The sequence below is a fragment of the Gasterosteus aculeatus genome, chromosome X (genome assembly GCF_964276395.1).
Source record: "Gasterosteus aculeatus chromosome X, fGasAcu3.hap1.1, whole genome shotgun sequence".
NCBI lineage: Eukaryota > Metazoa > Chordata > Actinopteri > Perciformes > Gasterosteidae > Gasterosteus > Gasterosteus aculeatus.
The window spans coordinates 7,940,694-7,965,681 of NC_135698.1; the positions used below are offsets into that span (position 1 = coordinate 7,940,694).

Sequence of the window (24,988 nt, forward strand, 5' to 3'; positions counted from 1 at the left end):
TGCTTTTACATTTCAGGGTATTCCCGTACATGATGTTCACCATGTGACTGTCTGCTTGGTTCCAGATGTCGGTCTGGATCTCCGCTGCTGCTCTGTTGCAAGTTGGCAGAGGTCTGCGTTTATTCACACATGGCTGCAAATGGCCTTTTCCACATTCAAAAGAGAGCAAACGCTGCTCCATCATTTCTTAATTAGGCATGTTTACATGTTTGATAGTTGCTGTTGGCTTGGGGGGAGGGGGTGGGGGGTTAAAGCTCTCCGGCTCCAGTATTCTTTGTTTGTTTGTTTGTGTGGCTCGGTAGGATGGTGTATCTGTGCGGAGGTCCAAGCGGTCCCAGCCAACGTGGATCAAGCAGGCCCGACATTCTGTAGCTGAGGGGCTCTCAGCCCAACTCGCTCCCCCTCCGCCCCTCAAACCCTCCCCTCTCCTCACCCACGCGTCTCTGATCTCGGGGAGATTGTATACAGAAGCACACGTGTCTGTGAGATGCTTCAGCAGGAGAGCGGGACCCCCGGGGCAAACGATGGAGAGGAAATTACACACAGGCACACATGGAGAAGTGTGTTTGGGGGGGGGGGGACAGAATAGGGTGGGGTAATAACAGGAAAGGAATTGGGAGGTTTAGGAAGTAGTGATATACAAGGGTGGAGGAAAGGATTGGAACAAAAGGCAAGAGCAAGAAGTGGATGGGTGGATGTAAGAAAGGGGAAGGGGGGGGGGGGGTGCAGAAGACATGCAGGGGGCCCGAGGGAGAGCCTATCGCCGCCAGAATGGGCCCTTTAGTTTACATTAGCTCATCCGATAGACATCCACTTCTTTTGAGGCTTCTATGGAGCAGACAGGGTGAAGAGCGCATGCCACACATTGCTCTTCCTCTCCCAGGACAATCTCGTGTCCATCTGTGCCGCGTTGACGTACGGGGTTTGCAGCGTGTCACAGTCAGAGAGGCACTTACAGACCCAGAGGAGCGATGGGAGCAGGCTGCTGAACCCAGGACAAAAGAGGAACTCTTTAAGGAAGGGTTTGATCGAAATGCTTTTATCTTGCTGTGTTCGGGTGCTGCTGGAAAGCTTCTGCATCTCGGATTTCTGCGTTGTACTTGATTATTTCACGTGACATCATGACAGCTTTTTGTGTGCTGGATTCGATGCTAGAAATAACTAGCTAACTAACAAAATATGATCAAAAACCTGCAGATCTTTTTCTCTTGTCTCCAGGGGGAGAAGTTGCTTAAAGCTTCTTACTGTTATACATTGAGGTAAATCCAAAGAGTTTACCCACATTTAGAGCATCTCTGCCCTACTCTCTTCTTTATTTTGTCAGCCTGACATTGAAACAATCAAAAGAGACAGTTGAAAGTAAGGGGGGGGGGGTAAATATAAAATACTTACAAAAGAAGTGGGTCAACGTAACGCCATGCAGAAGCTGACAAACTGCTCCACCTGAAATCTGAAATGTGAGCATCAAACGCTCCCCCCTGTAGATTTGAAAGGTCTCTGGCGAATGTTTTCCACTCACACCGAGAACAACAGCTTGAAATCATCTTGTTAAAATGGATTCCAACGGTGACCAAAAAAACTGTATCAGAACTCCCACGGGAGTTTCTCGGACATGTTGTATAACCCACTGCTCCGCTGTCAATCTGTTTTTATCGGATTCCTCTTTGTTCTTTAACGTTGGTCCTATATGAGGGAAAAGCAGAGGCCCAGCAGATGTTCACGTGTGCGTCCTCTCCACGCTCTGTAGGTGAGCCCAGGAAAGCTGCACTAGATGTTAAAGTCTGAGCAGATTCGACCTCAGACGATGAAGCACGATGGATTTGTGGTGACCTCAGCGGTGACTTCATCCGGGTCCACAGCTTCCCCATAAACCAGGACGAGGCCTCGGGCTGAATCATGGGTAGGACCTGACTCTGAGGTCAGAGGTCACAGTATTTCACAAAGCCGCTGTTTCCCTTTTTGTATTAAGGAGAGCTGCCTCCTGTGGCTTGGTCCAGGTTGGAGGGAACCTGAAACGCCATCCAGAGGGAGCAGGAAGTCAATGGAAGCCAGATTAGAAAAATCAACAGGCGTTTGCATGAAAGTTCCGACCCTGTGACCTTTATATAAGGGAGTGTTACAGTACACCTCACACCCAACGTCATCCAGATTTTCAATTACTTTGTAAATGCCAGGCAGCTTCTATTGTCTATTGTCCATCTCTATTGGCCTGTGCTAATGAAATAATAAACCTTTTTCCACCAGCCTCTCACATGAAGGAAGTGGAACGCAGGACGAAAAATAAACAGGCATTTATCGCACAACGTTGGACGAAAATACACCCAGACGTCAAAGCCCTTAAAGTCTGTTGTGCAGTGTGAGCGTTTAGTCTCCCCAGCTTGATGCGTTTAGGGGCTGATGATTGCTTTCAGGTCTTTACTGGGAGAGCGCAGCGAAACAAACCGTCGCATCCCCCCCCCAACCAAAACCCATCCTTGCTGAATTAAGGAAACTCACGCGGACCCTCGTGCATCAGCGGTATGTGGCGGAGCAGAGTCGATCCTTTCTGTTCAGCAAACGATGGTCTACCTGGTGGTGGATGCTCTCTTGTTGGGGGGGGGGGGGGAGCAGACAGGTGAGAGGGGAAGGTGTGTGTGGGGTTACAAACTGACAGGGTGTTAGTCAGGAATGCAGGGCGGTGACCCGAGCCGCCCCCCGTCCCCCCTGTAGCCACTCTGTACCAGACCAGTGATGACGTAATACGTAGATCTGCTGCCTTGCATATAGCTTGTATATACGTCTCTGCTGGTTGGCACATGAACCAACACGTCATTATAAAACTTCTGGTTCCTTTCGAGTCATAAATTCAGCAAACAAGATTTTCAACGGTGAGTTTGAAAGGTTCTGTTAAGGGGATTTTCTTCTTCTAATCGTACACACGGAGGCCTGTTATTATTTCTCTATTCAAATGCACAAATTGAAGGAACCGGCGGGATTAGTTTTATTTCCCTGTAATTACAGGATTAGCCTACATGTGACAAATAAAATTGATATGCTTGATTTGCAGTCTTTGCGTTAAGCTTATTCAACTATATGCGTAGCTGAGCATAAAACATAAAATAAGAGAGTGGAATCCTCCTCGGTAGAAGGACCACTCGTTTTATCAGCAGATCAACGGAGGCAAAGTGAGGTGATCAAGACCCACTGAGAGGGACAATTGATCGTTATCAGGCGTGTGCGTGAATACGCACGTGGAGCCGATCGCGTTCGCGTCGTTTTTAACGGGGAAGACGAGGTGACACTTTTGTTTGCGCGTGGGTGGGAGGAGGAAGAGGAGGGAGGAGGGGGAGGAGAAGGAGGAGGAGGAGGGAGGGGGTGTTCCTGCTTGACCCCGCCTCCTTCATTCACCATTATGTGAAACCAGCCCCCTTTGCCCATTCCCATGGATCGTGTTACCGGGAGGCTTCAGCCCGGAGACATCTGCTCCGCCACGAACAGCGCAGCGCGTCCCCGCGTCTCCAGACCTGCGACCGATCTCCCGTGCTGGTGCCCCCCCCCCCCCGGCCTCTCTCCCTCCTCCTGCACATTTTTTGTCTTCCATTCATCGTTGCGACCATGAGGAGTCACAGTGCGCGTCCCCTCCACGTTTCCCGGCGGTAGTTGACCGGGGACAAAGCGCCATCCCTCCCGTGCATCCGAGAGGCGAGTAGCGCGGCGGCGGTGCAAGCAGCAGCAGCAGCAGTGCCCTCCTCCCTCTCTCCCCCTAACCTCCCCCTCTCTCTCTCTCTCTCTCTCTCTCTCTCTCTCTCACACACGCACTCAGCCGGTGCCATCGAGCAGCACGTTTCTTTTTGTCCCCGTGCGCTGCGCAGACTTCTGGCCGCGGGGCTTTTGCGGCTTTCGCATCCTCTGCGCTGCGCGCTCCCGGCTTTTGTGCGAAAAGGGGCACAACGGAGGGCGGATGAAGACCAACACAAAGATCTTCATGTCTGGGGTTTGAAAGCGGATCCCTTAATCCAGACTGCCCCCCCCCCCCCCCCCCCCCCCAGCTTTTTTTTTTTAGTTGTTGTTGTTTGTTTTTGGCACCATGGAGTCTGTGGAGAAGGAGTGCGGGGCGCTGGGTGGATTGTTCCAGGCCATCGTGAGCGACATGAAGGTAGGTGACGCGCGCACAGCCCCGCTGGCGGACCGGGGCGAGATGTGACCTTTTGCGGTAACGCGGTGGCTCATCGGGCGCATATTTTTACTGCCTTTGTCTCTTGTGCGGGGTCCCCCCCCCACTGGAAACACCGCTGCAGGTCAAAGGCAGAGATGAAACACGTAATCCCTTCGTGTTATTTGCAGGTCTATTTAACAATACTTCATTTGACCAGAATACCTGCCAACATGCGCTAAATAATGAAATGTTTAATTTTAAAGAAAGACCATTTGGGTGCTTTAATGTGTTTTAAGTTCAAAACCTAACCTCATAACGACTACAATCAAAAATCGATTATTCAAGAGAAGGAGGAGAGCTTTAGAATTTGGGAGGTCATTTCTACGCTGTGCAGCACAACTGTTTTTGGCTGTCACGTGACCCCCCCTGACAACTGTTCACACTTCGTCCGGCCTCCCAGGTTTTCTTCGATTTAAATGACACAGGTGGAAGCTGTGAAAGAAAACGAGGTCCTTAAAGGTTGTCGATCGAGCCCCCGGATGTTTTGATCAGCGGTACGTCACATTTGATCCAGGCTTCACCTCGCGGAGCAGAACTGACCCCGGTGGAACGCTGCTATTATAGAAAGTTTGCTGTCTGTCATGATCTATAACCCACATATGTGTGTGTGTGTGTGTGTGTTGGGGGAGGGTCAAGCCGAGGAAGTTGAACCCGGGTGGTCTGTTGTTTTTCACCACAACAGATGGAAAGTGTGAACGCGTTCATCGGGCCCACAGCGCGGCGGCTCCTCGTTGTGCAGGACGCCGATGCGACAAAGTGTTGAGAGGCAGCGAATAAGCCCAACGGGTTCCTTATTGATCGCTGGCTCAATCGAGGCCACGGGGGCCTTCGCGCCGACTGTTTATGGGCCCCCGCCTGTCACGCTCCATTGGAATCAGCTCCCCGGCTGCTGGCAGCGACGTTTGGGTTTTTCGTATATATATATATTTCCCTTCAGCGGTGCGTTGACACCAGGCTTGCGGAGACGGAAGGGGTGGAATGGGGGGAGTGGAGGGGGGGGCTCTTGGAAAGAGGCAGTGTGTGTATTGACAAGCAGCAAAGACGAATGAGGCCGGAGCCCTTAGTCAGCACAGTGTCCGTGTCCACTGTCGGAGACAGACATCTGATCTCATTCCTGCCGCCTGGCTGGGCCACACAGCGCTGTCAGAACCAGCTTCACCCCCACCTCCCCCGTCCGCCCCCCCCCACCACCACCACCCCGGGAACAACACGGCTGATCTCGCGATTAGGGAGTCACAGTACAGTGAACAATTACTAAAAGGCTCCCTTATGGACGGTACTGACTACACGTTGTGATGTAAGCGGCACCTGTTGGTTGCATAACCGTTATCGAGCAAAATGGTGGAGGCGGAGGGTGAGAAGGAAACGAAGGAAGGATGGAATAGCGCGACACTGGCTGTCTTCACGTCGGCGACATCAAGAATCGGGTCCAATGTGACTTCCAACCCCCCCCCCCCGTTTTGTTGCGTTGACCTTGAGCCTGCCGCCTCCCAGGATGGCGCTGAGCGACGGAGGCGTCGGAGGAAGTGTCTTCCTGTCACTCCTCCCCGTCTCCCCTCGACCTCGCCCGGGAGCTGCCGGGGGTGAACGAAGAGAGGGGATGTTTGTCCTCGCCCCCCTTGGCCGCCCTCCTTCTCACCCTCACCACCTCAGCTGTCTTGGCAGCGCGTCCCCGGGAGCCAGAGGCCGAACAAGCTAATTGGACACCTGCTGGAGTCAAGTGCAGCCGGCGAGGCTTAAAGTGTCTTGTAGTTTGTTGGGGGGGGGGGACGACGGCTCCCGAATCGCTTTCTAAAGCGGAGAGGAGCTGTGAGTTAAAACGCCGTCTCCATCTCTGGTCGTGCCGGACGCGAGGAAGAGCAAGACCACTAAGACTATATATAGTCAGGATGTGCGGCGTCTTTTGGCTCGTGTCCATCAAATGGGCACGTGGGGCGTAATGGTCTTCCTTTCTCTCAAGCTCTTGTCTAATGGGATCTAGATAACGAATGTGTTTCATGTTTTGGCTTCCGCCGTTAGAGCTCAAAGCAGCGTGTGATGATCCTCGGGTCAATCAAAGCCACATTTTTCAAAGACCGGCCGCACTATTGGCACATAAACAGCCATATTCCAGTTATTATTCAACCTTATTTCAACTCATTATTTGCAATGGGGAAAAAAAGGACTTATGGTCTTATGCTGGACCAGATTTTATTCTGCTTTCCACTTTGTGTGTGTGCTGCAGAGGGTATGACTGCTCTTTTCCCTTTCATCACCAGAGCTCTTACCCCGTGTGGGAAGACTTCAGTGCCAAGGCCACAAAACTGCACTCTCAACTCAGGTGAGGAAGAAAAAAAAAAAAACGGTTCTTGAGTAAATGTGACTCCTGACGCGGTGCCGGTGTAGTAAATGTGTGCCCAATACATTTACAGGACCACCATTCTGGCAGCGGTGGCCTTCCTAGATGCCTTTCAGAAGGTGGCAGACATGGCCACCAACTCCAGAGGTAAGGAGGGATCTCTGTTAAGTCTCCACTCAGACTCAAGAAGGTGCCGCCTCTCAGAAGTGGTGGAGGCTCTGGGGGATGGGTTGGTGGTGGTGGGTGGGGGGGATTTGCAGAGAAGTGAAAATCTGAGCTTATTGTTTCTTTAATGAGGTCTGCTGATCTGCTGGTCTGCTATCACGCTGCCAGTGGCAGCGGAGCAGACAGGCCAGCCGGCCAGAGAAGCAGCTGATTAACACAGATTTCTTTCGGAGCGATCGTAGAGAGCAGAATGTAGGTCAATAAGAAAAAAAAAGAAAAAAACGCATAGCTTGGTGAGCGTTTTAAAGGATCCTGATAAATAGAAAACACACCCGCGTGGATTGACAGCTGGTAGCCGGGCCACTTGACCTCGTGGGTCACAACATGCTTTTAAGCATTTGGCTCCGTCGCAGTCGCTCACTGCTGGAAGGACCGGAGGGGCCTTTCTTCTTCAACCGTGTTCACACATTCTCACTAGTTTTACTCCGTAAGCTTGTCCAGTAACAGTAGAGTTTATTACCCCAGCGATACATAAACCTTAAAGGGTTCCTGATGTGACTTCAACATGAAGCGAGGTGGAGCAACGTGGACTTGCTGGCTGCCTGCTTCAATAAAACGCAGGTATGGAGCGTGACCAGGGCAGGATTTCAAAGGGAAACCACGTACTGTAAAAGACTGTAAAACGGCAGAATGATTGATGGACCAGAGGGAGAGGGAGGAAGAGATAGCTGAGAGGGGTGCTTTGAGTTGTTCAGCTGCAGATACATAAAATCCCTCTAAGTGTGTCACTCATACTCCCACTCACTCTTCCTCTCCGGGGACATTAACTTTTAGGATTATCGGCATCCCTGCGAGGCCTCCGACTGGATGAGTGATGCGTGGCACGATATGCAATGACAGACTTTGTAGCAAGCGAAGAGCAACCGATGAAACGTGTTTTTTTTTTTTTTAGGCCGGTGCAGATGAATAGTCGCAACATCTGATGGTTTCAACAGTCCGTCTATGCGGTCGGCGTCTTGGTTTGGTGGTCGGTCAAACGCCATTTTGGTTCAGACAGAAAACTAGACACCATGACATTGTAAACTTTGGGCCTTATGTTTCATCCAGGTAAAAATCTTTGTTTTTTGTGAACCGTTTCTTGCAAAACTGATTTGCCTTGCTCTGCTGCCATGACGCTTTGACTGTACCAAAGAACATCGGATTACATGAAAGTTTGTGATTTTTGTATTTGTTCAACAGTAGATTAATTCTACTCGCATTGTCAAATCTCGTGCAAAAATAATAATCTGATGGTTTCGACGTTCGGCCCGTGTTTATTTGACACAAAGTAAATCCATCAGCCTCGTTGCTTTTCTCTTTATCTTTAACCGCGTGCTGCCTCGGTGAGCCGCGTTAGTCTTTGCGTGCTCCGAAACCCGGCAATTAATTTAGCGGGAGGAATGTCGATATGTACTGGAGCTGGCTCATAGTGGATTGGAATAACCTTTTGAACCCCGAGCTCCATGGGCAGGATTTAGGCAAACATACCCTGCTGGCTGCTGCAATGTTAAAACCTATTATCCCAAATACTTTGGCATCCAGATGTTCCTCCTTCTTTTCCACTGACTGACTCAAGACACACACACACACACACACTACTTTCTCCCCATTTCCAAAGTGTTTTTGTGGCTGATTCGGGCCCCGTTTCCTGTGCGAGTGTGGGTCTGTCTGCCTGCAGCGGTCATGTTTATCTCGGCGTCTGCACCGACCATATAGGGCTGACTGCACCACGGGGGGGTTGGCGGCCCGGCGGCTCTGAACCGTTGGCCCGCCGTTGCTGTCACCCCGGGTTCCCCACCCTCTCGTGTTTCGTGGACGAGCTGCAGCTGCTGGCACAGCTGGAGCTTTCATCGCGTTCGTCTTCTGCTTCCCTTAATCCTTACCTTTGACACACTCCCCGCGTCAACCCCTTTTAGCGCACGCAAACACACATACGCACAAACTCCAGACCGCACGTCTCCCCGCCAAGCGAAGTTTCCCCTTATTCAGGTTTTATGATTTCCTGTCTCCGCGTGTTTTGTTGTCTTTTTCCTGGAGGAAAGCTCTTCATACATGTGCAGCAATAGCTGTATTGTATTTGAGATCACTCCCCCGTTTCCAACCTCAAACGGACTCCGTGTTCAGGCTTCCTCTTTTCCGTGTTGTCCGTTTTTAGAGTTTATGGTCAGGGGCATGGCGTCAGTGTGTGTGCTTTATGAGGCAGCTGGAGGGGGCGTGTGGCACTGTGTCCGACTGCAGTGTTTCTGTAATCTGTGCTGATGGATGGATGTCTAAAGGCACATCTGTCTCTTGCATCTGGGTTCAATAAAGGTCTGCCAGCCACAAAGTCTATATTAGATATCTCAGCTTTCCCCCCCTGGGATTTGGTCTGAGGTCAGCTCAGTGGCTTTTGGTGTGTCGTCCGGCCCATTTTCGTCACTCGTATTATATTGTTGTGCAACGTATATAAGAAGAGTGGACTTGTCTCATTATTCGAACAAGCCCTCAAAACCCACCTCTTCAACTTAGTGTTCTGTTTGTTTCTTTCGTCTGCTCGTTTCTCTTTCTTTCTTGCTTGGTTTTGTTCTTGTCTGTCTTTGTAAAGCGTCTTTGGGTACCTAATAAAAGCTTATTATCATTATTATTATAGAGAATAGTGGGCTCTGTGTATGTGGTCGCCGGGCTGAATGTTTTAGTGGAAGGTTGACTTCATTTTGGTGAAGGTTGAATGAGAAAGAAGTTAAACAGCCGGTCGCTCAGAGCTAACGGTCCATCAGGCGATGGGATATACAGTCTGGGAGAGTGAGCTGGGCTGAGGTTGGTGGTGGTGGTGGTGGTGTGTGTGGGGGGGGTGTTAGCCATGGGTGGGGGTTGTGGTCGGGATTTCCACAGCCCCGGCTATCCAGGCTAGGCAGAGGCGTTTAGCTAATCCTCTTAGCCCCACTCTGTAACACACGGACACAGACTGCCTTTGCCTCCCTTCCTGATCAGCCGTCCCCGGCTTTAAACATTCACACTCGGGGATCACCGGCCAGACTGCCATGCGCTGCAAGTTTGTGCTCGGCGCTTTTCTCTTTACATCTGTGGGCCAGAGCTTTTACAGCGTCTGTGCGCGCGCACACACACACACACACACACACACACACCATTACGCAGACATAATGTCCCCAACGGGGTCACTGCGAACTCTCCCTGCCTGACTCCCTTCTCTCACCCCTTCAGTCCATGCTCCTCGGTGGAATGGAGATGCGCCGGTAGATCAGTGTCTCCTCAGCCGAGCGGTAATCTGCTTGGCCCCCGTGCATCTCTGGGGCGGCAGATGGGACGGATATCCCGAGCCGCCATCTGCACGGCCTGGCGTGGATGAGAGGCGGCCGTGGCCTAGTGCGCGGCGAGATCAGGGGATTACTGTCCTCTGCGCCGTCCTATGGCGGCACGGCTATTTTTACGGACGCGTCGAATAATGCGAGTGCAGGACCGTGTGACCGACATTGACGTCCGCCGAGCTTCGACATTTTACGCTCAAGCCCGATATGAGCCTATATTGTGCCATTACAGGGAGGCTACACATTGTTTTTAGCTTGGACTTACATGCACATGCATTCTCTTTAACAAAGGATGTGTTATGGTCAGCTGTGCCTTTTGTATGCAAAGCGCCTCAGGTATTTCACGACCCCCCCCCCCTCCAGCCATAAAGTTGCACGAGTAGTAACAAAGGCCTCTTATTTCTCCCTCAGCTGTCCAACGCCGTCTGAAGGAACAGCTCCCAAAACAGCCCTCCATCTCTCACCGGAGGTTATTGACTTCAATACGCAATGTGGTTCGCAGTGAAAAGGAATGTTTTGCAGCTATTTTAGTGACCACATGCAAAGGCCGAAGTGGCTGGAGCAATGATGCGAAGAACAGATGGAAAAGAGGGAATAATAATGGAAGTAAAACCAATTTTGTTCCTCTCGCTGCGAGGGGGGGGGGAAATGCCAAACTAAGCAGACAAACACGATCGTAACACCGTTCAGCTCTGTCCAGAACACAAAGTCAGGAAGGGAGCCGGGGAGGGAAAACACCGACCGGAGTGAGCCTGGCGGAGGAGTAGAAGAAAGGACGTCACACGAGTAATGAAAGAGACACATGCATAGTTTTAATCCGCCGAGGTGGCTGATTGGAAACTGCTGGATACATTTAATGAGACCGGTGGAGGATCATCAGTCCCATTTCATGATTGTGTGATTATTATTTTTAATGTGCTCACTTTTTTTTGCCTAAATCTTGCCTTTTACCCATGATATCATCATGGCTCTGTCAGTCTACCCCTTTGGTCCAAGCATTCCTAATCCCCAGAGGAGGAATCCTCTTAACTTTTCCTCTATTGCCACTCCGAACTGGGATGTATAGAGAAACATTACAGGATGGATCGCCATGATATTTAGTTCAAGCAATGATGTTCCCTGCAACACTTTAATTCACTTTAATAATGTAGTTCTCTAATCTCTCACTATTCATGTAGCGCCATCGCCAGGTGCAAAACTAATGACGTTCCGGGCGGCATCAGCTGTCCTTTGTGTTTACCCGTCACTATGGTAACGTGCTCCACCAAGAAGGTGAAGATGACTAATCCCTTCTGGGGGCTGAATATCAGGGGTAATGGCACATGGGCTCCCCAGGCGTCCTCCTCTCAAGGCGAGGTGAAGATGAGGACCTGTGCAGTATATTACTCTATGCAGTATATACTGTTTCTAGCAGCATTAATGTCACCGAATAGGAAGCTCCCCCCCCCCGCCCCGCCCATCTCCTCCATGTTTACACCACACCAGGACACAGCAAGTTCTGTCCGCCGGTGTTTCTTGTTGTGAGGTGAACCTCGCTGTGCGCACCGGTCAGACAACAATGGGTTGAGTGTGCGTCTGACTGTTGTTCTGGTCGCCTAAAACAATCGATCCCGGGGCCGTTTCCTCGGCCTTCCTTTTGTGTTCCTGCTGGTGAGAAGAGACATTCCGTGTGTGAGGAAGTGACACTAAGGTATTGAATGGTGTTTTGATTCCCAGTGCAGACGTACTGCAAAGCGTTTATTGGTTAATTCCGTCATAATCCGTCACTTTTTTTTTTATTTAAACTTTTGTGTTTAATACATATTCCAATTTGAAATAAATGAAGGGTTACCACATCAATATATTCCTACATATATTATAATTTATAATCATAATATATTTTGTATTATTATTCATTGCACAGAGACACAGAGGTGTCTTTGTTTTAGTTTAGTAAGTACACACAACGATGGCCTAGGAAACAACTCACTGCGTCACCCCAATCTGTCAGAACATTAAATATTCACATGAATCCGGTGTTTTTTTTTTCTTACAATCTTGAACTAGTTCTGATTTAAAATGCTTATTTCCTTATGAGTACCTAAATATATATACTTATTACCGTTTGGATCATAAATAAATAAATAAGGAAATAAATATAAAAATAAATAAAAGACTTGAGCTCTGTCTCTTCCTGTCATCTCCAGTATGTAACTTCAGTGGATCTATAACCATCTTGTTGCAGGAGCACATCAGTCTGCTCTTGTTCCACAATCAACGGTCGTGATCGGCTCTTTTATCGCCTCCTTTCGCTCCATCAGAAGCGGTTTCTCCCTCACCAGCAGACGAACGCTGCTTTATTTTTTAACTGACTGATTGCTCCCAGTGAGGAACGCTGAACTCCAGCTGTGCTTTGAAGCAAAGGTTTGAAGATGTTATGATGTTTTGTCAGGTCCTTGAACTCTGTAATCGCGGTTGCGTATTTGCTGAACTGAAAGTCAAAGCATTCCTCCTTATTCTCTTTTTTGTTTTCCTCTCGCTCGCTCCCCCCCCCCCCCTCCCCTGAAAAGATCAACACAACTATTTGAAGATGTTTATAATATTGGAAAAATGTCATCAATCATAGTACACGTCTTCTGGGCCTAATGTGGGAGGGCTTCTGTCCGAGCGGCGCCCGTCGCACCTGCAGCCGCCCTCCAACGCGTCCGCCGCCTCGGCAGCGTGCAAACTCCCTTTCTTCCTCCTCCGCCTCGTCTCATCCGCACGGCGCCTTTCATCCATCAGTGGCCTCCGCTGTGTCGCTGCCAGTGCACATTCGGTAGCACTTCCCCCGGGGGGGGGCAGGAGGGAGCGAGCGAGCGAAGGCAGGAAGCTCACAGGCCCTGCCAGCCGCGGTCGGCCTCCCCCGCCGACGTGAGGAATAACTGCGGTCTCGCTGGTGATGGAATTTTCCTTTTTGCTAAGCAGCAACTGCAGAAGAGCTTAGCAGAAGCAGCCCCACATTTCGTATTCCTGGAAGTCCAACTGGGAGGATGTTCTGTACCTTGTTGCTCTGCAGCCCACATAAACATGCTTTATTGACACAGGAAGCAGGGGAAAGAAGGGGGCGCGCGCTCGACGGGGCTACGTTTTTCGTTTTTTTCCCGAGGCGATTCGAGGCCACTTGGCATATTCGCAAACGTGTGTCACGTGACCTTCAATGTACACTGGGTGAAAAATGAGTGTCGTGGATGTAGCCTCAGGAGAGCCGGATCCAACTCGCAGAAACATTTAACAACTTCTGGAATTTCACTCCAGCGCGGCGAATGAAACCCGAGTTGAGCAGCAGGGTTTCGGGGCTGGAAGGGGAGAGACGGTTGAGCCGAGCTGCCATGTTGAAGACATCAGGGAATGAGACCCGTGGCAGTTTAGCTCCCGGGCTCCTGGCAGGAGAGCTCCCCATAAAGCAGACCTATTAAAACGCTCCTCCCACCTCGATAATCGGAACCAGAGCTCTGGATGGAACCACGCACCAAAACACCGGGACCCCACTGTGCCAATATCACAGAATAACCCGACAGTGAGGGCTTCACCCACCCAACAACAACAACAACAACCCTGTGAACGTCTCAGCGTACGCAGCCCACCTGCCGGAAATGTATATTCATGTTCATTAAATGTATTAAAGGTGCCATCGGCTCTGGCGACACGTTACTGTGATGTTGTTTCCGCCGTTACTTAAGACGTAGTGCCGGGATCAATAACTGGTTTGTGTTTTTCTTCATTCACGCACGTGTGGATGTCTGCTGTGCGCTCGACGCCGCTTCCCCCGAAAGCCCCTCGGGTCCAGGTCTGCTAAATAATCCCTTCACCAGCTCCCAGCCACGTTTCAAGCTGCTAATAATTCAAGTATCCATCTGTAATAAAAGCATCACATCCTTAATCATAAGAGAGAACAACACTAAAGGGCCAAAAAAAAAGAAAAAATGTTCAGCGAGACCAAAACGGGATGGAATGGATATTTTCGTCGTTTGCAATCTACAAAATATAAAAACGAAACTGTCCTCCCTGCTCGTTTATATGTTTGTCACATGCCAGAGTGCACGCAGGGGGCTGTGGGAGTAAATCACTTCAGCCGCGTCCATCCGGTGGAGGCCAGAGGCCAGCGGGGCTCTTGGACATGAACAGGAAGGCCCTGGACCTCCCCAGGATGTGGCTGTCAGCTGACCCCCTCCCTCCGGGAGGGAGAGGAGAGGAGGCGGGAGAGGAGACGAGGCGGGAGAGGAAGAGAAATTGGCAGGTGTGGATGGGACAGGAGAAGGAAGGGGGGGGGGGACATCGTGAAGGTCTGTTATACAGATATAAGAGCGCACAATACTCCCTCTTTCTCTCTCGTCTTCAGCCTCTTCCTCCGGTCTCTCCCTCTGTCCTGCAAGAGCTGATTTGCAGCTGCGGACGCCTCCCGTGATGCTTTTTAAGAGGGGAAAGTCATAAAGGAGAAATGCTGAACACGCGTGTGCCCTTGCACGCCGTCGGAGCCTTTCAGAAGAGAGGTCGTTACATAACACTCGAAGCCAGTCCTTGGAAGACGGACACCTCTTCCGCTATTTATAGCTGTTTCCACATGTTAACTCAATCACTTCCTGCCGGGGTTTTAAAACGTCTGCGAGCGATACAGCTGGATGACCTCTCACCTCTAACCCGCCCCTCTCCCTGCCAACTAGAAAAGCAATGCCGACCCGGGGCACAAACACCTTTAAGTTATTCTGCATCTGTCCGATGAAAAGTTGCCTCTGAGAGAGAGAGAGAGAGAGCGAGTGAGTGTGTGTGTGTGTGTTTGTGCAGGTCGGTTGCCTTTGAAAGGGGGCGACCTTCAAGTCGACAGAGAGGGTCTTTGAACTGGCGGTGTGACGTCATGCTAACCCAGTTCCCTTTTATTGTTCGCAAACTGGAAAAGGGCACAGACCTCAGCGGGCAACTCCGTGCTGCATTCTTTGCTCCGTGTCTTATTTCGGGCTCACTATATTAGTTGTGTTCTCCCCCCCCCCCGCCGCGCGCATCACTCTCTCTGGCCGCCAGGTTCCTTCTCTCTCTGTCCGCCCTGCTTCACTTGTGTTTAGGAAACAGAGGGAACAGGAAAGGCCGAGCAGCCAGGGAAGAATAGAGGGATATCCCCTTACAGGGTTCCCTCCTTCTTCCTCCAGGATAGAGGGCGTGAGGACCTTGGAAAGGGCGGAGAGGAGGGTGGTAAATCACACCACCTGTCTATGTACACACACACACCTGTGCACATGCTCCAAAAACATCAATGAACACAAACGAAACCCTGTGTGCCGCGATTCTATGAGACCTGTCTGCTGCTGAGAGGCTTGTGTATGTGTGTGTGTGTGTGTGTGTGTTTGTTTAGCGAGAGACCCCTCAGATTAGCCCTATGTGGCCCAGATTACAAGCGGATCACCGCTGCCACATATTACACCGGCCTGTGAACCATCCCAGAGACAGTGGGCCAGCCCGGGCTTTAGGGGCTGAAACCCCCCGTATTTAATTACACTTGAGTACAGCAACTGATTCACACGAGCCGTAGTTTACGCTGTGGTGAGAATCACACGTGCAATTGTCAAAGGGAGAAATGCATGTTTTGTTAAAAGAGGGGGGGGGGTAGTTTTCTGTGTTGCGTTCTGCTTTCTGACAAACAAACGTTACATTTATGGGCTCTGCTTTTACTGTCGGCACTGGTCCACCTAGTGGCTGCAGCTGGAGACGCCTCCCCGCCAGGGACACGCACGAGAATCAGACCCTTTCATGCGTTATGTCTCTTCCATGGAGAATTATATTTTTCTAGGCCACGTGGAATATTTTAGATTCGTAATTCCGAACGCCTTAAAAATCGGGGGTGACAATTTGTTTCTTTCTTATCGAAGGTGCCACCAGGGATGTCGGCTCAGCTCTGACCAGGATGTGCATGCGACACCGCAGCATCGAGACAAAACTACGCCACTTCACCAAGTAAGCGTCACCTGGACATTCTGTCCTCACCCTCCACTGCATTTTCCTCTCCGGCCTTGAGGGGGGTTTAATATCCCCCCCAGGTCTCGTCTCGTTCCTATTGACCTTCTCTGCCATGGAAACAAAGCTATTCATTTTACACCACAATGTCCTCAACTCTCTGTAGTGCTCTTATGGAAGGCCTGGTTACGCCACTCCAGGACCGAATAGAGGAATGGAAGAAGACTGCAAATCAGCTGGACAAAGACCACGCCAAAGGTGAACAACCTGCAAACTATGAGCGCTTGTTTGTGAGCACTGTGCATTTGGAATCTAAATCCGTTTTTTTTTTTTTTTTTTTTGACTGGCTTGTCCACAGAATACAAGCGGTCTCGCCAGGAAATCAAGAGGAAGTCGCTAGATACCATTAAACTCCAGAAAAAAGCCAGAAAAGGTGAGAAAAAGAGAACAGAATCATTTACACTGCTTCATTGAGATTCAAGGGCTGACATTAATCTCTTAAATCTGCTCGGCTACTGTTCCCTGGTCCGGTCTTGTGGTTCAGAATAAACTGGCGCCATCTAGAGATTAGAATCAGAAATGACAACCTGGACCCGTTTCAAAAGCTCTTTCTCAGCCGCGGATGATTTGTCAGCCTCTAGCGTATAAATCAAAGAAATAATCGCCTCTGCTGGCTGTGCTGGCGTTAGCCGCTCCCGGCTGCACGTAATTAAACTCCTATTACCATACAGGATCCACCCCGGTGCCACGGGCTGCTCATAAACATGCAATGTGCCCTGTTTTGATGCGGCTAACACTGCCTGTTCTTCTGTCCCCCTCCCTCCCCTCTCTCCCCCACCTCTCCCCTGCAACGTCCTCTATTTCTTTGGGGTTATTTCCCTGGCTGTAGAGCTTCTAGGTACGTCCGCTGTGCTTCATGAGATAGTTTTCAAAGGCGTCCCATCATTGTTGGATCAAACTGCCAGACAAAGACAACCCTGTATAGTGGAATCGGGTGCAAAATTCAGAAATCTTTTCTTGCTTGTAGAGAGTTGTGAAGATTTGATACCACGCTCATGTGTGCAGCCAGCCGCTGTTTAGCTACCAGCTTCTCTAAGTTGTGGAATAATTAGCATTATCCATAAACCAATCAATATACAAGTGTGCAGACGACACAAAGTGTTTTTCCGTTGATTAACTTTCCAGCTCGCTGTCTTTCCAGATGTTATGCTAAGTTAAGTTAGCCTATTAATTGGGAAAACTGTCAGATCCTTATGATCCCCTTAATTAAATCAGTGTCCTATTAAATGCTGGTGACCTGACGGATTAAAGCAGATTAAAGTTATGTCTTTAACCTACGCCATATGGTACTACCCTTTTTAAAGCGCGAGAGATTATGATCCACGGAGTTATGAACAATATGTCAACTCACTCCAAACTATATTCCTCACTTGCATTTTCAAGTCTCACCGTAATTAAAGGGACTGCTTTGTTTGAGATTCACCCAATATGCTAAGATGTCTTTTAGGGTGTTTTTATCTGGCAGTGAAGGTCTGTCTCAATCATTCAATTAGAGTGACAGAAGAATGTGGCATCTCTGTGCACATCATCATTGCATCCTTTTGCCTTTCTTCATCCATCACCTGGTGTCGGTTTTGTTTGCGGTCTTGAAGGACTCCCAGACATTCATTTTACGCCCGCTTGTCTAATCACATCCATTTTTACGACCTTCATGTCATGATTGATGGAGCTTCTCGCCGTCCTCTCATTCCGCTGTTTGCGAGCGCGTTGAACCCCCGGCACGCAGGCAATTTATCATTATGTGTTCTAATCATCTCTCATTTTGTTCTTCTTCCTCCTCGCCTCTGAAAATGGGTGCACCTTTCTCCCTGGATGTCATTTCCATAATTATTACCCGCCCCTTAATGTCCCTACCCCCCTCCTCTCCTCTCTCCCACGCACCCTTTCCGTTGCCTTGCACAGGGCGGGGAAACCTGCGCCCGCAGCTGGACAGCGCCATGCAAGATGTCAGCGACTTGTACCTGCTGATGGAGGAGACGGAGAAGCAGGCGGTGCGCAGGGCGCTCCTGGAGGAGAGAGGCCGCTACTGTACATTCATCAACCTGCTGCAGCCTGTGGTGGTGAGGAACGTTTAGGAGTCGTAAGGTAAAATAGGACGTTTTGCTCTGACGTGTTGGCTGTTAAATGCCGCCTGTTTCCCCCTCCAGAATTTGGAGATCGCCATGCTGGGAGAGATAACACACCTGCAGCCAATTGTCGATGACCTCACTGTGCTGACGGAAGACCCACACAAGCTGCCGCCGGCCAGTGAGCAGGTAACACGGGTGCAATACTACCGCTGGTCAGATCTGAAATGTTCCGGCCTGCTACTCATTTTCTTCAAGCGACCGTATGAAATAGACACTACAATTCCACCACAAATTGAAATATACAGCTATGTATATAAATATATTTCACAACACAGATTAAGAAAGAACTTCTTCTGTGGCTAAGTTATATATTATTTTTAAAATCTCCACCCTTTGCGTGTTATTTTGTCCATCTCGACGTGTCTGTTGCTGCTAGCAAATCTTCACCGTATTATGATTATATGTTGCCGAAAGGTGGTCCGGGACCTGAAAGGCTCCGACTACAGCTGGTCCTACCAGACCCCCCCTTCCTCCCCCAGCAGCAACGGCTCCAGGAAGAGCAGCATGTGCAGGTATATGTCACACACACACACACACACACACACACACACACACACACACACACACACACACACACACACACACACACAAACACACACGCCTTGTGGCTCTTTGTGCTCTGCTCAGTTTGTGCCGTGTCTGCATGGATGGGAGGTGAGTGAACATACAGGCACTTTCTTCACTTCAACTCACTTATTCACGCAGGACATGAAATATTGGGGGTTGAGCAGGTGCCCCCCCCTCCCTCCCCACCCCCACTCACCACACATCCAGGCTGTCAGTGACAATCAACATAGAGTGCAGGCGTACCGTGCCAGCTTCTCAGCTCCTGCACCTGGTAGATTTGCAATTCTCAAGCTTCTTGCAGCCAGATTAGCTTGAGAAACGTAGCAGCTTGACAGCCAGCTTCTACATATTTGTAAGTCTAATTGTGATCGTTCAGAGACATATCTACAAATGCTGATTAAATGTGCTCTCTAGCATGTAATAGTCTGCAATGATAAATTGTCTTATCAACTTGTTTTGGTAACCTCTCTGATATTTATACCAGTTAAAAGCCTTTTTTGAGGGCCAATTTTAATCAACAGTACAGTGACTGACTAAATGTTAAGAGGATGGATTTTAACACAAACTTTGATTATTACATCTGCCGGTGTTATGTTTTGAGTGAGGTTAAGATCCATAGGTTCAAAGGTTATTTCTCCCAAATGGAACAACCGGGGTCTCAGCCCGGCCAATGTAGACGTATCTGTTTATCTACTGAGTAAAAGGTTTTTGATGAGCTGAAGGCCATGGTATTTTCTTCATTCAGATGTTGGTAATAGGATATGCATGATATATGGAAATTTAAGAATGTATTTGTGATCAAGAGACAACGGTCTGTACAAAAACCCGCCATAAGGTCAGAGTTGAGTAATGAATCGTTTGAGTGTGTTTAATTTGTCATAATTCATTCGGCATTCCTCGTTATGCTTCATCCTAGAGGACGAATATTATGGAAAAATTATAACTTCTGATCACTGCCTTCAGGTTGCTTTTGTGGTACTTATTTCATTTAAGCGTTTTCTTCTATTTTCCATGACTATTAATCTTCCATAATAAGCTTCATAAAGAAAACGTAAAGGGTGGGTTGGGAGGACGAGCTCTAATCACAATCCAGTTTTAGCATGCATCATTTTATATTTTTATGGATGATTTACAATGTGCAAATTAACATAAATCAAACAATTGCGCATGTTGCAATATATATTTCCTTCTATGCATAATTGAATGAAAACACGTACTGTATTTTATTAGGACAATTATCTCTTTGCTTGTTGTTTTTTGCTATATGTTTTTTATTGCATCTTGAATTATTCCATGCCATATTAAAATGTAATGATTATATAGAAACCAAAGAGGTGAACACAACAAATCGATACTTGGACATTGGATTAGTGGACATTATATTATTTATACTGCAGGATTGGGGGTCAGAATCGCCAGAAAAGCATGCCACTGAGGACACATTAGAAATACTGATGTCAAATATACAAAATATTTTCCATATTCTGCGGTAGCATGGGTGTTGGAATGCATGGGTAGTATCCTTGTAACCGGGTGACCCACAGGGAAGTCTTTTATTGTGAAAGGCTGTCTGTCATGGCGTCCATCTATGGTGAAAATCCCAATCTGATCGGAGGGTTGAGTATTTTAATTTTGATAAATAATGATCTGATTCATCCTATTTCGATGTAGATAAATACGCCTCTTATAGGTATAATGTCAGTTTATTATATGAAGCAAAAGGCAAACTATTTGTCACTTAAACCAGTTAAATTGATGCGTAAATATAAAGGAAATACAAATGACTTTTGTCCCTGTTTTGATTTGTCTCCTCCATACATATTGTGTTTTATACCGATGTGATATCCCGTCTACAGCATCCTCCAGATGCCCTCTGCAGGCGCCCATCGGCTCAGCAGTGTCTCCTCCCACGACTCCGGCTTCGTGTCTCAGGACGCCAACCCCCAGTCTAAGCCTCCGTCGCCTATGCCCTCTGACATCGCCAGCCAGGTAGTAGTCTCAGCCGTTTTACTAAAGCGTATGCTTTGACCCGGGGCAACTGCACCAGGCATTAAGGCATTATCTGCATTAAGCAGACCGAGATTCCCCAGGTGGTCATGCTACAAGCTAGCATGACGCAGAAACGACATTTTCTTGCACAACAACAATCATCTGAACCTAACCATGACCCCTGCTCCATAGCTCGACCACCAAACCCATCTTATTCATTCATTCATCTACTTTTTGCTGCAGAGCTTTCTCCCTTAGAAATGTTGAATTTTCTATCCCACCGGTCTAAAAAGTTATCCAAGGCTTTCACAGTCTGAAAAGAGTGTAATGCACCGAACACACCTACTGACGCAATGTTCGGTACGCAATAAATGATCTTACAGGCTACTTTATTATCGATCTAGGCTAAGGTCTGTAGATCCCCTCCGAGACCAAAATGCTAAAGCTCATCAAAACTCCTCCGACCCTCTGCCTCATCCTGTGCGGCTCTCATCCCTCTCGCCTACCGTTCTCCCCCCCCCATTTACTCTTCCCCTCCACGGCTTTTTAACTCCCACCTTCCCGTTCCCAGAAATCCACGAGCTCAGCCTCCTCTGAGGCCTCAGAAACCTGCCAGTCTATCAGCGAGTGCAACTCTCCCACAGCGGTTGGTACTGCATGCATCTCACCGGCCTCTACTGGCTTTAATTCACACACACACACACACAGACTCACACACTCCCGTGCACACGCACACGATGGGCTTTGCATCTCACTCATTGTTATCTATGGCTTAGAGGCCCGTTGGGCTCCTCTTGACAGCCTGAATCGTTGACTATTCATGATTGTTGAGCACTCTCACTCAGACTTGTCTGTCCGTTCTGCAGTTTGGCTCATGCTCATCCTTCGGTACCTTCCGCCCTGCTTTCTCTCACACTGGCACCATGAGGCCTCTCTCTGTCATACTTCCTGCGTCCCCTACATTTAACCACTCCCTCGGATCCAACACCCCCTCACCCACATCAAAGATTCCTAGCTGGAAGGTTTGTTTTTTCTTTTGCAATTTTACTTTTTTGCGTTTGCTCTTTTAAAACTTTGTTGCTTCTTCGCTTCCTTGTGTTCTGCTGCACATCGTGCTCACTGATGAGCGTCAGGATTAACCCTCACAGTTGCCATTTTGCTGTTGCTCATCAAGCTCAGTTTTGAAATCTTCACCCCGCTAAGATGTGCAAAACTGAGACACTTGCATCTGACCGGTCCACGAGTCCTAATCAGCAGCTTCTTCGCTTTAACTGTCGGCTGGCGAACTCCCCAGGTGCACAAGTCGTAGGACAGTCTCATTGTCTCGTCTGCTGCTGTAGGACTGGGCCAAATCCTGTGAGCCGTCACTGGCCACCACTCTGCAGCGTAGGAGGGAGTCTGCGGATAAGATGACAGAGCCGGATGCTCCGCCCAGTCCGCTGGGGTATTCTGGGACGCAGCCGGAGGAGCCACACAGAGGGAGAACCGTCCCGGGAACCATTGCAGCCAAGGTGAGTAAAAAATGTACATTTGTACGCCTCGACACTATTGCGACGAATTCAATATGTACGCGTGTGCTGATCTATATGTACTTCCTACTTGTGTTTTGTGTGCGCTCCTCAGCACGGGGAGCCGCTCTCCCCGGCGGCCAGCACTCTGGCGATGGTTCTGACCAGAGGCTTGAGCATGGAGCAGCAGAAGAGCAGCAGGGACTCGCTGCAGTACTCCAGCGGCTACAGCACCCAGACCAACACCCCCTCCTGCTCCGAGGACACCATACCGTCACAAGGTAGTGGTCACCCCGTCCGTCGGGACGAAAACACATTTGGTTCTTCTGAACGGCACAGATTGATGTGAATGCGTGATGCGATTGAGTAACTTGGCAGGTGCTGTCGCTTCCAGGTTCGGACTATGAGTGCTACTCTCTCAACGGCGATGCTGACGGCGAAGGACAGGCAGACTTTGACAAGTCGTCCACCATCCCGCGCCACAGCAACATCGCTCAGAGCTACCGCCGCATGATCCAAACCAAGAGGCCGGCCAGCACGGCGGGTCTGCCGGCAGGTAAGGCCCTGCAGTGCGCTCCCAACGGCGCGGCCAGGAGCGGCGCCGGGGCCGTCGCCTCGGGGACGGCAACCATTCGCCGGACTCCGTCGTCGAAAACCGGAGTGAGACGCACGCCGTCCACGTCCGGCCCCATTCCCATCAGGCCGCCCATTGTGCCGGTCAAAACCCCAACAGTGCCACCAGATTCACCGGGCCGCGCCGGCCCGTCCCAGCACCGCGCGGGCAGCGAGGAGTTCCTCCACGGGGACGACCCGATCGGTAGCGACTACACCAGGGCCACTCCGAAGCGGATGAGCCTCCCCGACGCGGGCTGGGGCTGCGGGGGGGCGGACCGGAGCGTTTACGGCCGGCAGGCCCCCGGCGTGGCCCCCGGCGTGGCACCCCGCGGCTCCGAGGAGGACCCTCTGCTCGCCGCCAACCGCCACAGCCTGGTGGAGAAGATAGGGGAGCTGGCCGCCAGCGCCCACGCCCTCGGCGAGGGCCACTTGCCTTTCCACAGCCAGCTACCGGGGGACCCGTCCCCCGCGACCGAGGAGGACACGGACATGCTGGTGACCATACGGCGGGGGGTGCGGCTCCGCAAGGCGGTGACCGACGACCGCTCCGCTCCCATGTTCCTGCGGTAGCTGCTGTGGAGCCCTTTTCTTTTTCCCTTTTTTTTTAACAAACTGAAGCTTCGTAGGGAAATGCAAAAGCACTCGTGTGATACACGCACGCAGGTACAAGTCATAAAGGAGGCCAGTTCGCAGAGCAATGGGTGACCATGGACAGTGTCTTTATTTCATGTTATGTATGTATTGTGTACGTACAAAGTAATCCATATTCTTTTGGTTTTTATCCTTCTCTTTTGTTCTTGTCTTCGGGCTTTGTGGCTGTGCACCTCGGTTCGTCCCCCTTTTTGGCCCCAGTGATGAGGACATCGCTGCTGAGGGGGTTGACTGTCCTTGTTCTTGCTCTTATGGTCATTTATATTATTGTGCATTTGTTAATCAACATAGCCAGCGCTCAGTGGGAAGTGATGGGCAGTGAAGCGCTCTGTGGGCCCGTCTGTATGTTGTGTTTCTCACCATTACTGTACAAGTACCGTATTACTGTTTTTGTTGGATAAGCTGAACAGCAGCTTTGTAAGTCGTGTAAAATAGGAGCAATATGGCAGTGCTTTTATTGCTGTACTGTACAGTCAATATATTCTGCAATTAAACAGCTTTTTACTGTTAAATGGCCCGATTGCCTTTGTCAGAAAATGTAATGCATTAATAGATATGAACTGTGTACACCAACATTTATTATTTCATTCACATCCAAAATGTGACCACTTCCAAGTTTAATTTCTTCTTTACTTTCTCCACTTGGTATTTTATTAGTATTTCCCCAGGAGCATTCTCTACTTTGTATTTTATACTATAAACTTTTTTTTAAAATGAATTAAATAGTGCAACTAATCTTCTTAATTTCTCAGTGCTCTGCGGTGTAGTTTTATCTGAAAACCAATTACGTATGTTGTCTAATTCTCTGCTTAGTTCACATCAACTTTGCCTTCAGTCATACCGTTTGCAACACTGCAGTACTGTAAAAAGAACACGTGGGAGCGCTAGAGATCCTTCCCTGCAGCCCAGCCAGCCCGTCATTGAGCATATAGACAGCACCGATTCTGTACATATATTTGTGAGGGTGGAAAGGCGGCAGACGAAGAAGGAGAGAAGAAGGTAAGAAGAAGGTTCCACAATCTCCAGGACGAACTACATTAATGTGACACCAGAGGAACGACATACATGCCGGCCTACTCCTGGTTTTCAATGCATACACCAAATTCAATGGTCCAGCCTGTAACGTTATGTGTTCACGTGAAAAAATACTCTGATTGACAAACATGTGCTAACGTTATATTTCACTCAAACCATTGGTTGCATTTCCATCAACAGATAAATCCCTGTGTCAGGCGATTCATTTTTGACATTATTTTGCAGCTTTTATTTTGAATGACAAATGACCAGTATATCCAGAAGCAGAATATGTGCCATTGACCTACCTGGGAGCAGGTCAAAACCCCCTCATTATTCTGTAAATGATTAGTCCTGCTGGAAGAAGCCTCTTCCCCTTCAACGTGACTATTCACCACAGGTCCCTTCTCCTGGATAAGGGGCCTCTATTGGAGGGGCCCTAATGTATG

General features: G+C 49.4%; 1 protein-coding gene across 3 annotated transcripts; it reads left to right on the forward strand.

The window, feature by feature from the left end:
* The first annotated feature begins 3,405 nt into the window (after nt 1-3,405).
* LOC120808969 (protein MTSS 2) lies at nt 3,406-24,037 on the forward strand. 3 transcript variants are annotated; one of them, XM_040162377.2, is made up of 15 exons: nt 3,406-4,135; nt 6,454-6,515; nt 6,607-6,680; nt 15,922-16,006; nt 16,173-16,264; nt 16,365-16,439; nt 17,969-18,126; nt 18,214-18,321; nt 18,610-18,707; nt 20,619-20,751; nt 21,323-21,397; nt 21,618-21,773; nt 22,092-22,262; nt 22,375-22,540; nt 22,654-24,037. In XM_040162377.2, the coding sequence occupies exons 1-15, from the start codon at nt 4,067-4,069 to the stop codon at nt 23,442-23,444; spliced, it is 2,313 nt and encodes a 770-aa protein (XP_040018311.2). In that variant the 5' UTR covers nt 3,406-4,066; the 3' UTR covers nt 23,445-24,037. The 3 variants fall into 3 exon arrangements, with proteins under 3 accessions (XP_040018311.2, XP_040018313.2, XP_077938734.1); XM_040162379.2 differs by lacking the exon at nt 21,618-21,773; XM_078082608.1 differs by lacking the exons at nt 21,323-21,397; nt 21,618-21,773.
* The last annotated feature ends 951 nt before the right edge of the window (nt 24,038-24,988 follow it).

Coding starts and splice junctions, on each gene's coding strand:
- LOC120808969 (XM_040162377.2), top strand. CDS start 4,067: ATGGAGTCTGTGGAGAAGGAGTGCGGGGCGCTGGGTGGATTGTTCCAG. Junction 18,322..18,609: donor TGCCGCCGGCCAGTGAGCAG/GTAACACGGGTG, acceptor TGTTGCCGAAAG/GTGGTCCGGGACCTGAAAGG. Junction 22,541..22,653: donor GGACACCATACCGTCACAAG/GTAGTGGTCACC, acceptor TGTCGCTTCCAG/GTTCGGACTATGAGTGCTAC.